At 38.7% G+C, this 13,509-nt stretch overlaps 1 protein-coding gene across 2 annotated transcripts in view; it reads right to left on the reverse strand.

The window, feature by feature from the left end:
- Positions 1 to 503, reverse strand: part of FBLN1 (fibulin 1) — an 80,640-nt gene extending 80,137 nt beyond the window's left edge. The window contains exon 1 of one of the 2 annotated variants that reach the window (XM_026090178.1): positions 9 to 75. Coding sequence is in view for 1 of the 2 variants with exons in the window: in XM_026090177.1 (XP_025945962.1) it covers positions 176 to 251 (76 nt within the window). In the remaining variant the exon portion in view is untranslated. Of the gene's footprint in view, positions 1 to 8; positions 76 to 175 lie in introns of those variants that run through there. The other variant, XM_026090177.1, reaches the window with a different exon arrangement.
- Positions 504 to 13,509: the final 13,006 nt, after the last annotated feature.

Raw genomic sequence — 13,509 nt, forward strand, 5'->3', positions numbered from 1 at the left:
GCACTTACCTTGCCCCGGGAGCGGAGGCACCAGCGCCAGGAGCAGGAGCAGCCGCAGCGGCCGGGCGCCACCGAGGTTGTCCATCGGCCGCCCGCCGCTGCCGCCCGCCTCCGTGCCGCCGCCGGGGAGCGCGGGGCAGCCCGCACCGCGCCGCGCCGCCGCTCCCTGCACTTACCTTGCCCCGGGAGCGGAGGCACCAGCGCCAGGAGCAGGAGCAGCCGCAGCGGCCGGGCGCCACCGAGGTTGTCCATCGGCCGCCCGCAGCTCCCCGCCGGCGGGAGCGCTCGCACCGAGCGGGGGCTTGGCTTTCCTGCAGCGTCCGGTGGGCTCCCCCCTTTTTGCTTGCTTACTTACTGCTGCTGCTGTTTCTGATGTTATCCCAGCCGCCTGAGACCGGTTGGAAAAGAGCTTGCAGGAACCCCCCACTCAGTGGGCTTTACAAAGATTTAATTCACTGCCTACCCGGGTAATTATACAGCCTGCAAGTGCTTAGCCGAACAGAGCCGCCACCACAGCTTGGAGGCAGAGACCCTGTTGCTTCTGGTACCCCTACTCTCTCCCCGCCACCCCCACACACGCTGTAAAAGTGACTCTCTTTAGCTCGGAAAACTTTGCAGATACTCAGCATGAACCCAGGGACGGCCTGACTGATTCAATGAAAGAGAAATGTAGCAAATTCTCTCGATGCCAAGAAGGAGAAAGCCACAAACAAAGGGAAAGCGGAGCAAAACAAAACAAAAGAAACCACCTAGCAGAGAAGGAAAGGTTTAACCTCTGGAGGGGAGATTTTCAAACCCCGTTCTTGATCTTTCCACGGATTTTATTCCAATCGCAACTTTTGCCAACAAAAAGGATTTTTAAAAGGAAGGATATTTTGGAATCTTTCAATGAAATTCACTGCAAGAAAATTTCCCTTCTTTCCTCCCTCTACCCTTAAAAAATCAGGATGAAAACTGCAACCCAAATGAGATGGTCAGCTCTGCTCTACCCACCCCCTCACCCCCGTTTCTTTTCTTTCTTTCTTTCTTTCTTTCTTTAACCTCCTTATCTTACTTAAACAGGAATACAAACACTGATACTGCTCAAAGGAAGATCTAGAGTTGAAAGCACCCAGTTGGCTATGTTGTTGCCAAGATCTTTAAGATAACGTGGGGGATAATATTTGCAGGCAAATGCACGTGGAAACAAATGGGGAGGGAATCACCCCCTCTATACTTTGCCCTCAGTTTTACTCAGATAAACAGTTGGAAGTTAGTTTGTATTTACTGGGTAGTTGTGCCACATGGACTCTGACTGGACTATTCATCTTGCAACTACTCTATATCTTAACTTTTGAATATCTCTCCTCAAAATGTCCAAATGGACAAAGTATTTAAGACATTAAGGGTTGAAAGTATGCATGTTCTTTCTGCATTTGGTTACCTGCTCTTTTCCTTTTTTTACACAAGAACTGAAAACTGGTCATATGGCACTACACCAAGGGTCCATCTAGCCCAGTCTCCTGTCTTCAGCAATGATCATAAGTGGTCTCCAAAGGAACAGTAAGAACAAGGAAAGCATATATAATATTTCTCCCATCTATTCTCCCAGCCTCCAGCTACTTTCAGTTGGGACATTTCCTCAGGGGGATGTGGTTTCTGTGCATTTAGTAGCCCCCAGGGAATTTCTATTTCAGGTATTTATCCAGTCTCCCCATGAGATCTTGTAAACCTTCATTATCCACAATATGGCAACAGGTTTCGTGGTTCTACCAGTGACTGTGTGAAGGGCCATTTCCTTTGGTTCCCTTTGAACCTGGCTACATCTGCCTACGTATGAGGACTCCTAATTCTACTGTAGGAAGAGACATCAAAGAACTGACCCCTATCCACACTCTTAATACCATTATCATGTTCTACCAAAGTCATCCTTTTTCCACTGCTGTTTCCTTTTCGAGATTTTTTGTTGTTTTTTTTTGGGGGGGGGGGCAGGCGGGGGGTAGAGCCAGTTAGGAAAGGGGAGGAAGGGTGGAGGTTTAATTTTACTCGGGGGTCTTTTTTGCCTCCTTTCACATACACACACACATCTGTCTTTCTGCCTCATCTTTAAATGGCCTCAGTTTCAAGGATCTTGTCAGTTACAGTGGGACCTTGCAGAGTTTCACTAAAACCTCCAAGCTACAGTTTTCACGTATCAGACAGCTGCAGGAGGCAACTAGCAAAGATCACACCTTGTCTACAGTTTATACCAGCTTAACTAAACTGGTGCAATCCCCTCTATAGAAACCTTGGATTCAGTTCAATAGTGGCTTATTTCACTTTACTTTAAACCCACTCCTAATTGATTAAAGGTGAATAGAAAGAAGTGCACCAGTTTGACTAAATCAGTGTAAAGTCACACATAATAGCTTGTCCACACATGAAGTTACCCTGATTAACACCATGTGTGGACATTCTTATTCCAGAGTAAGAATTCCTTGTCCCCGTTTAGTTTGCCACCACAAGCTGTTTACCAGAAATGAGGCAAATTCAAGTAACAGTTTAAGAAATATTTCTAGAAACCAACATAGCTATGGTCATCTGGAGATTAGATAATAGTTTTTTCCTTTTTATTTTTTGCATAATATTAATATGCATTTTCAGTATAAATTGGCACTCTCCCCTACAATCAGATTTCAGTGGCCTCGAATCCATGTGATTCTAATTACTGACCCCAAGCTTTGTAGTGAGCTAAGCCATGCACTTAGGGCTCAATTCAAAGCTCATGAAAGTCAATGGAAAGTAGGGGCTTACGAGCAGGAACATTTTTTCTTACATCTGTTTGCAAAGGCCCTGTAATCCTTTGTGTAGCTTTTAAAACAAACAAATTCTTTAATGAGGGTTTTATTTTTATTTCAGAAGAATAAAAATCGTTTGCAGAAGCTCAGATTAATGAGTAATGACAGCGTAACAAATCATTGCACAAGTCATTTCCAAGGGTCTTGTTCAGAGTAGATGCACGCAAGGAGATTGACAAAGAATTTAGAATTACTCTAACAAATCCATTACCATCTATGGCAGCAGGTTCACATTTGTCATTTGACTGCTCAGTTTCATGGAAAAAGGAATTCTTGAAATGGCCTGAATAAGTCTATATAGGGACATTAACCTCTGCCGCAACCAAAGTGGCCCCATAGTCCCAGCTGTTATACCTCCCAGCTTCTCTGTTTTAATGCAGCTCCCAAATCCTGCTTTCTTTTTTTTTCCTGCCACCCATCTGTCCCAGACATTGAGCAAAACAGCAGGAAAGAAAATTGCTGTAAATTCCCTGTTTTCAGGTAGAATGTTGCAAGGACAAAAACAGATTGACCCAGAAATGAATTCTATCCACAGTTACTGAAGGGAAACTCCTTGACCCCTATGGCAAAAAAATGAAGCTATGTATTGGCTGCTGTTAAAGAAATATGTCACACTAAAGATGCATAGAAAGAACTCTTTCTTTTCCCTTCTTAATAAGAAGAATGCTCCACTCACTGCTAGGGACACACAAGAAAGCCCATGCAGATCTTACCATCTCCTACCATAAAAATAAGACCCCAAAGTCTACAGTATGCAAATCCATAGCTTTTGGAGTACAGATGATTCACCCAGCTTAGCTCCAAACCTTAGTATGAACAAACTACAATTGGCCTTCAGCTTTTTTCCTGGAGAAAACACTACTTGAATCCTTTCTACATTTTTTAAAAATGAAGAATTATAATTAAAACCTTATCTTTCCAAAAGCCAGGCAGCAACAATAGTGTCACATAATCATTTTAATATTGGAAATTTTGGACATTTTTAGTATTTAGCATTATAAATAGATTTTTAAGGTTTACAGGCACCATTCTGATTATCTAGCCTGACCTTCTGAATAATATGGGCTCTTCTGATTGAACTAGAGCATGCCTTTTACAAAAAATCCATGCTTAACTTCAGAGTTTTCAGAGATGAAGGATGCAACACAATCCTTAGTCATTATTTCAAATGGCAAATGGCATAACATGACAACGTGCTCCTTTATTTTGAGTTTAAATCAATCTGATTTATTTTTTTACAGATCTCTGGGCTTGTGTTACTGTCACTGTGTAGTCAGTGCTTTATACACCATCAGTGAACATCGAAGTACCTCAGGTTAATGTACCTCATGGACACTTCATGTGCACCTAGCATGTCTTTGTTAGGGATTACCATGCAATAAAATCTCCCCTCAGATAAATCAGTTTGTACCCCAAGCCCTGGTTCATCCTTGTTCTCAAGTCCAAAACTACAGACTGTCCACACCAAATTGATGCCAGCTTGAATCGTGCCAGGGCCAACATTAGTGAGAGAAGGTGGGGGGACTGCAATCCTGCTCTGTTCCTTAGTGTATACCAAACCGTGCCTCTGAGACCACTCAGAAAGGTTGACCTGGTCACCACCTTGGATCCTCTCTAGTTTATGATGGCAGCCTGTAGCTAATGTCAGGCAGAGAGGTTGGCTCAGGACTTTCTAGAAGAACTACAATGTGTCAGATAAAATTTATAACCATCCTAAATTTGGACTGCTGTTTATATAACCATATATATACATGTATATGTAATTAATATGTATACATGTACATGTATACATGTATATTAATATATATAATAATGCAGATGCCAACAACCCAAGCCTCCTGTACCATATGAGTAGCAATACAGATGCTTGTACAAATCCAAACCAGGGAATATACTTGGGCTTTATGACTCAGATACCTAAAGACTGCTAGAAGAGGCTCAGCTTACTTTATAGAGCTTTCCTTGCATTTACAAATACCTTCTCTGCTAGACTGATCTTTTCTTCTTTGCATGGATCGGTCTATAAATACTAAAGCAGAATTTAACACTTTTTTGTTGAATATTCCAGATTGGGACCCATAACCGTGAGCCCTTTTCAACATCACTGCTTCTAAGGGATTTCAGTTTTAACCCGTTTTTCAGTTCGTGCCCTTTGTGTAAGTGTTGCCTACATTCTCTTTTCTTTGCTGTCTGATTAAGAAAAAATATATCTATTTTGGAAACTCAAAACAGGCAATGGTTTTCCATTAATATGTATAGAGTCTGCTTCTAAGACAAGGAGGAGTTTATGGGGGATAAAGGAATGCTTTGATGATCCATGTCACTTCCATTGTGGCACTATTTGTAGAATTCAGGGATAACTCAGCCTGACATTCATGGGGTATTTCCTGCCTCTCCTTCTAGAAATGCATCCTAGCAGTCTCTCAGATCTCCCCCTTCCCATAAATTTCCTCTCTCCTTCTAGACTCTCTCATGTCACAGCAGGCAGAGCTAGTTTTATGTGTGAATAGTCAAGGCATTTGCCAGGACCTGAGGCCTTGGAAGGCTGGGCTCCATTTGGGTAGGCTGGATAGCAGGGTGAGTCATGCACATATGGCTTGGAGGGGATGATGGCATATGCCTTACACTCTGCTTGGGGCCCCCACAAATCTAACAACAGCAGGGATCAGTCAGTCTTTTAGTTGCAGTCTCTCTGAGGGTCTCTTAAATTTGTCCATCAGCATCTGTGCCAATGGTTATTTTCACCATTCAAACAAAAATAAAATCTCATTATAAAGGGTGGGGAATCATCAATAAAGTAAATGGCTATTCTGGCAAAAGGCCATTTTCTTTCCTGACATCCCTGATAAATTCAAGCTCCATCCACGTCAAACAAAACTAATATTCAAGTATGTGACCAAATGATCTTTGTGAAAGAGAAAATATACAAGTGAATATAAGACATTTCAGGTTTGCATAAATAAAATTCCAAAGTCTGTTGTATCTAACAGCTCAAAATCAGGAGCACACAGTCTTCTGTAACATTTTCTAATGGTCACTTAAAATCTTCTTCATTCAGTGTTATTTCATTATCATATTATGATTTTGCCATATTATTTACAAATGGTTTTACATAAGTCTAATAAGGAAAGAAGCCATCCTATCCATCTGCAGACAGCCCCAGCTCCGCCAGAAAATTCTTACCAGTAGAAAATGAGATTTAAACTCATTATAATGTAAGGAGCTAGTCAGCAGAAAAAAGTATTAACACTGATAAAACTCTACAGTGAATTCATGTATACTGGATTCCCTCTTTTTTCCTCACTCTTCATAGACAGTTTCTTTAACAGAGGTTCCCAAACATTATTTACTCATAGTACCACCTCTTCTAGACTTTACAGCCCTTGGCTGTAATATCTTCCTCCCAGGAACCCAAATCATTTTTGGTGGCCTGATGCTAAAAACACGTGTTAATAATATTACACACAAGGAGTGGGGCTTGCATTTACACAATGCTTACACAATTCTGAGTGGTGGCTATGGGAGGGCACCTTAATAAGTTTAAGTTTTTGTAGTTTAGCAAACTGTTTGGAAGGAAAAAATATATAAATTTACCATATTTTCTGGCATGCTTCTACACAAACCAGCTGACATCTGGGATATGCAAAGTTACTGGACACTGCCTCTTAATTGGAAGGCTGAACTGATCAGAATTTCTTTGGATGGCTGCAAAAGGAAAATAAATAGATTACCCCTATTAAATGAACCCTAATGGGTTAAACTGTTCCCATGCTACATGCACCCTGTGGCTCCCAGGGCTCAGAACAGACATTTTCATTTGTCACTACATCATTAGCCACAACCGATGTAGATAAGGAGAGTGGCTCAGAGTCTTTGGAAGAGAGCTGTAGTATACTTTTAGTTTTACATAAAAATCGAGTTTTCTGTCTGTCAGGGGACTACTCTGAGGCTCCCTTATTAAATCCTGGCAGAGCTTTGGAAGCAGAGCTAGCAATAGGAATTTAGGTTTCATCTAAAAAAGTCCCAACCAACTAGCCCTGTACTACCGATCTTATTCCAACAACCCCTTTTCTCCCATTTTTCTCCTTATTTCTTTTGACTGCGATCTCACAACTGTTGTCAGACCTAGTCACAGAGGTTTGAACTGGCTCAGTGAGATATTCCTGCTGAAAGGGAAGAACAATCCTATCATTAAACCCGATTTACTTTGTATAAAAAGAGAATGTGACATAGAGACAAATAGCAGCAACTTATACTAAAAGGGAGGTAGAACAAAAATCCTCAATCTACTTTCAAAAAATGTACCCCCCTGTAAAGTCCCAACCATTCAGGAATTAATTATCCAGGAGAAATGAGGCCTACTAAACAGCAAGTTTGAGCAGACTTTAACAGAGGTTCTGTTTCCAGCTCTGCGTCTGACTTATGAGATAGCTTTTGGCAAGATATTTTACCTCTCTGTACCTCATTTTCTCTATGTATACAAATAATGTAATTTGTAAAATGTTTTGAGATCCATCAAATAAAACAAACTGCATAAGAGTTAGCGGTTATTAACTAGCAACCCTGAGCCATTAACTTCCCATTAACATGGTACGAAGTAATTCAGGCCAATTTTAGCTTAACTTCTATTTCTCCTATTTAAAAGCAGCATCCTGTATAGTCAACTATGTTAGAATAATGTTAGAGTTCAGAATAGGTCTCATATTCCTTTTTCTAAACTTAGAAATGTACAGACATCCACATTTTCTTCTGAATGCCAGATATGTACATTTGCTTTGATAGTTATTCCACAATTTTTACTTTACTTCTGAAATGTTCTGCAAGCATACAGTCAGTCAGTAAGAGGATCTAACTTGTGCATGTAAGTAATAACTTCAATGCAAGTCACAAAACAGGATTCATGTAAGATTTTAGATTTCCCATTAAAAGGGTTTCTCTCTCTCTCTGTATCCAGGAGTAAAATAAATTGTCTCTTAAATCTTATAAAACAGATACCTAGTAAGAAAAGCACTTTCAGAATTATTAAAATTAATCCAGAAAAAAGAAGGGTTTTTATGTGTAGCTTTGACTTTTTCCCTCAGTTTATGCAATACGCTATTTAATAGCTCTTCTAAAGACGAGTGAAATCTTGGCTCTGTGGAAATCATTGGCAAAATTCCTGCTGACTTCAGTGGGGCCAATACTGCTGTTAACTCTTCCCTACAAAGAAAATCAAGATTGCCTAAGAAACTGACCCACCTCTGTCAAGACTTAGACCGTCTACAAGTTAAAGTGATCTTGTACAAATACTGTTATTCCTGAGAATTTGCCAAATCCTTAAGACAAAACTAGTATCATAAATTATCCCCAAGCTTTTACCCTAGATTAAAACATATCTTCACATTTTATAAATCAAAGCATCTCTAACTATGCAGACTTGTATCTTCAAATGTTTTCACTGACAGTTCTGCTTTTATACAAATTCTAAAGTTTATTTTCAGTTTTAGGAAAAAAAAAACAAGCTTCTCAATGAACACTCATGAAATATTTTGTCCTTGGGTCTGACTTTTCACTGTAAATGCAGTAAAACATACAAAATTCAGTGACACATTAGTGTATTATTTTGGATCTTCTGAAGTTCTTCAGAATTAAGGATGATTTAAATATGCATTTATAGCATGGCGTTCATTACTGTGCTTGGTAATTTTCAACTTGTTTATTCCCATCCAAAAATAAAGATGATTTAGTGATCTGAATAGAAAAACCACTTAAAGGACATCCACACTCAGAGTAAGGAGACAGACAGATAACACTTCCACACCTTCCATCAAACACTCAGCAATCTACTTCTCTGAAGTTTCTACACTCATTTAGTCATTTCCCACAATGTGCCTTGCTCCTCAGATCTTTTCCAGCTAGCAGCAGCAATACCAAGAGTCCACACTATTTTGTTTATTTCAATTACTGAAGCCAGGGCATTAAGATGAAGCTTAACTTAGCCTTATACTGCATGTTCTACTACTTAGCTTTACATTGCAATCATGACTGGTTTGGTGGAGTTACTTTCTATGAGGCATCATGTGCAACTTAATTCTGCCCCTTCCCTGATCACTTCACAAGGATTGAAAGTCAGGTGCTGAATTGCCACCCCCGCATTCCACATGTAACAGAAAATTCATCAGCAGCATCAAATATTTCAACAAAACCCCTAAAATTCCATTATGGAGAGTTCTCTATAATGATAAACTGAGGATCTTCCATATTTAAATGGCTTTCTAAACACACTGAATTCAGATACATTCGTGGTCTTTGGATAAATCTCTATGCCCCCTTGATAAGATTCTCTAGCCACTTTCAAGGATTTTTCTTTTGAACTCTGGGAAGCTTTCCAAAAGACATTAAAGTACTGCTGTTCTGCTCCTAGGTCAAAGAAATTTGACTGTTTGCCCTGAACCAGCGAAGCTAAGAATAGTTTTAAGTCTGCAAGTAACTGCCACTGAAGCAAACTGTAATATTCCTGTTCAAGTACTGTAAGACTTGATCCCATGAGACAGCATGTAGTCTGATTCCAATATAGCAAAACACTTCATCATTTTTTTTAATAGTCTTATTAACTTCAGTGGGATTACTCACACACCTTAATTTATATATGCCCTTAAATTCTTTACTGAAATGGGTTATATAAAGTGTCCTCAACAGAAAAGCTCACTCATGCTTTTCATTTTCTAAAGTATATGTTGGGGAACCTTAGTCTTTCACTACTATTTCTCAAGTGCTATTTAAAAGTTAACATTTGCCAGACTCCACCATGGGACTAAAGAATCTTTTTCATATACATGGCACCCATGCCTCCTTCTGTATTTTCTGGCAGCCCACACAATTTGAGGTCCTTTTGACTTCATTTGTTGTTACAGCAATCTATTTCCTTTTATGGAAATGCCATTCTTACTAGAAACATCTATGTATAGCCTTTCCTGTTTTGCTATTCTGTTTCTAGTAAGAAAATTCTTGCTGAAGCTCCTAATGTTTTCACTGCTGCACTTCTGTTCAACTCCAATATTGAAGAAGAGGACATAATAATGTCAGCATTGCTGTCTAAAACCGACCATAGATTTTGAAAAGATGTCAACTGACCTGTCTGTTTCCCCGATCTTCTGAGTTTGATTCCACTGTGAAGGAGGCAATCAATGTTTTCCTTTTTAAAGAGTCAGCTAGCTTGTCATTGAGCTTTTCTTCAGAAATGTCTTTGTCTTAGAGGTCAAGGATGTGCTCACTTAGACACAAGAGTATGTGTTTGTATCTCAGGAAAGTATATCCCATATTAACTTTAATCTACGTAGCAGAGCTAACAACAGGAGTGAAGACATAGCAGCATGGAGTTTCATGCTTTCATGTGGGCTACAGAAGCCCACTGGGCATGACAGGCAAATACGCAGGTTGCTAGCTTTTACTTAAGTCCATGCTGTCACATCATCATGACTATTGTTCATTGCATTAGCTAAATTTTAGCATGCTTATGCACAGCAAAATCACTCCCTTATTTGATTACACAGACATTAGTTGTATTTTTGTATACTGCTAGGGTAACGTGCATTGTGGGATCCCATTTGTGAGACAGGCCTCTAGACATTGTCTTGCTATAAATAGTAACTAATAATAATAACGGTATATTTACATGCAATAAATATTAAGGGAAAAAACATTTTGATGGCAGCCTAAAGAATTCCTTTCATCTCTTCTCTCTCCTTACATTCCATGCTCCTCCTTGTACAATGTGCTTAATATCCACCTTAGGTGCTAGTTAAAATAGTGGAGCTTTAAACTGTCAAAGCAGCTTAAAGCTTCGCATCAGATGATTGGGAGTTTCTGAGATGGAATATTAACTAGAGTTCTTTCTTGTTGGAAGGTGATGACTGCTCTTAAGAGCTCAGCCAGGATGGACATGAGGCTTACTGTGTAAGTGACCGTATATTGTCCTTACTATTCATGCTGGCAGGTTAGCTAGGCCAAAAAAGTACTTATTGGAATGATTCTAGCAACTGTTATACTGCTTTCAGCATGGGCTCTTTTGAGCTTATAGCAAGTATTCACAGTATATTCCAAATGTTCTCCTAAGATCTTAGGTCCTGTATGGCCCTTAGGTCCAGACATTTAATGGCATGAGAATCTCAAAATACTTTTCACTAGTGTAGGTCCCAGAGAAAATTTCTCTCATATCTGTGAACAACCATCTATATAGCTTTCATTTAAGAATACGGCCAAAGAACAAGTCTTTTGTACTTTTGCTCCCTCTCAGGTTGTTGCTGTTTTAAACATTTCTTACCTAGTATTCTTTGTTTTTTTGTTGTTTTTTTCCTTTGCAGCCATGTGGCTGACTTTGGCTGTCACAGGGCCACTGTATTCCATGCTTACTCTCTACTTCTGTGACATGCTCACTGATAAATTAATTTTAAAGTTCCTCTGTTCTGTCCAGAGTAATGTAAAAGGGTTTTGTTTACCATTTCTCTCTTATTAACAGTCACAGCTGACCAACCTATACAGCAGTCTGGAGCAGCAATAAGTTGTACATTATTATTGCAAAGGCCTTACACAGCTTGAGAACCAGAGGACGCATAATTACTTCTGTCTGCCCATCTCTGGCTGTCCCATGTAACACTGTTCCAAATTCATACCTTTTTAGAATATGAGAAAATAAATAGTCAGTATGAGTTTGCCTGGCCCATATTTTCCTCAGTTTGTCCTACTTTGGGTTTTGGCATTGCCATTGACCACCCAGGTTGTGTTTTCTCTGGAGGCATTCTCGTGGTGCTCGTCTCTATCATTTCAGAGGATTCAAATGAAAATAAAATGAATAGTTGTTTTCCATTGTACATGGGACAGTGGATTGATATTTCCTATGCAATGGGGGGTTTGCTGCTGTCACTATAGCATGTATAATTACATCTATACAGCTAATTATTTAAGTGCTGTTAGTTACCACAAGAACAATGTATGTATTTTCTGGACCTCCTCCTCTCCCTCCCCCAAAAAATCATTTACATAAAATTTACTTAAATTACCCCCTTCTCTTTCAACCCTAATACACACAAAAAGCACATGTAATTATTTGTGAAACATCACAAAAATGCTAAGTTTGAGCATATATTTATTTGTGTGTTTGTTTGTTAGCTTGTATATTTATGTGTGTGCATATGTTTATATATATATAATATGTATTTTTATATTGGCCTGGTTTATGATTCAACACATCCACAATTCCAGTTGAAATGCATGGGAGGTTAATGTTCAGTTTTTCTCAAAATGAACAATTCTTGCTTAAAAAAATCATTTGTACATTTCGGTGAGTTTTTGATGTTTTTGCCTTAGGACTTCTGCACTCCAGCCATAATTTCAGGGAAAGTCTGAACAGCTACCTAGTCTAAAAAGCCATCCATGGCATGAAGAAAAACAGAAGTGATATCATAACCAAAATTGCAAAGGCAGTATAAATATATATGTCAAGATTCCCAGCTGTGTAAATCCACATGGCTCCACTGATTTCAGCTAAACTATGCCAATTTACAATAGATGAGGATTTCCAGCTATTGGAAAAAAGGAGGTGTAGTATCCTACATATGTCTATATTTCTATATGTAGGATAGGAAGTTTACTAGTGTTTCTTCAAAGATAGTCCAGTTCATCTCTTTTTGTTTAAAAAAAAAGAAAAGGCTTTTTAGAAATCCTAGCCAAAGTTTTGAAACTTAGACTTGGAAGAATACCAATCACCATAAAATCAGACCTTTAACACATCATGGTATAAAGCACTACACTTAGCTGTAATACTTAAAAATATTCTGACACTGCTTGTAAAATCAAATATAGAACTTGGATTTAAAGTTCTTTCTGTTATTACATTTCCCTTTTTTATGTCTTTTTTTCAGAGTCAAAATTTCTTAAAGCCTCTGCTTTAAATGAAAGAAAATCTGGTCCCAGATGTCATTAATTGGGAACAGATTAGTGGACAGATTTAAACAGAGATGCCTGAAGTTACAATTCATCGTGTGGGATCTGACAACAGCCTATTTCACTAGGCTTTTTCATTTAGTTTGTACAATAATAAGCTTTAAGTAGTACCATGAAAAACACAGAGGATACATTTAAGTAAGAAAATTACATTAATATAGGTCTTTCTAAATACTGTTAGTGTTTGCAATAGACTACATACTGCTTTAACATATCCTTTTTATCCATAGGTTTGGCATATGCACAGACGGAAAATGAAATCCATTAATCAAAGTATTTTGTTTCTCATATCAAACACCCTGTTTCTTAACTCTTGACATTTAAATAATAATTTTAAATTGAAGGAGTTAAACATCTTTCAGTAGATCATTAGCTAAAGAAAATTTCTTAAATGCATTTTCTGTAATAAACAAGATATTTGGAGAGGGAAGGAGGAGCAGAGGGAGTTGTGGTTAGTTATGGTGTAGACTTGGTTTTGCTGCTGGAATCAGCAGGAATTTTGCCCTTAATTTCAATGGTAGAAGGATCAAGATAACTACATTACAGCTAAATGAAACAAATCAGCACAAATACTTACTGCCCACAGGGTTAAAAAAGGCCATACACTATTTGAAATCCAGTTTTTCAAAAAAATAAAAACAGGTAATTGCAAATAATCAAGACATTTTTGTACATATATATGCAAGAATCCAAAGTCCACTGACATCAAGTGA

The sequence above is a fragment of the Apteryx rowi genome, unplaced genomic scaffold (assembly GCF_003343035.1).
Source record: "Apteryx rowi isolate R43461 unplaced genomic scaffold, aptRow1 scaffold_852, whole genome shotgun sequence".
Taxonomy (NCBI): Eukaryota; Metazoa; Chordata; class Aves; order Apterygiformes; family Apterygidae; genus Apteryx; species Apteryx rowi.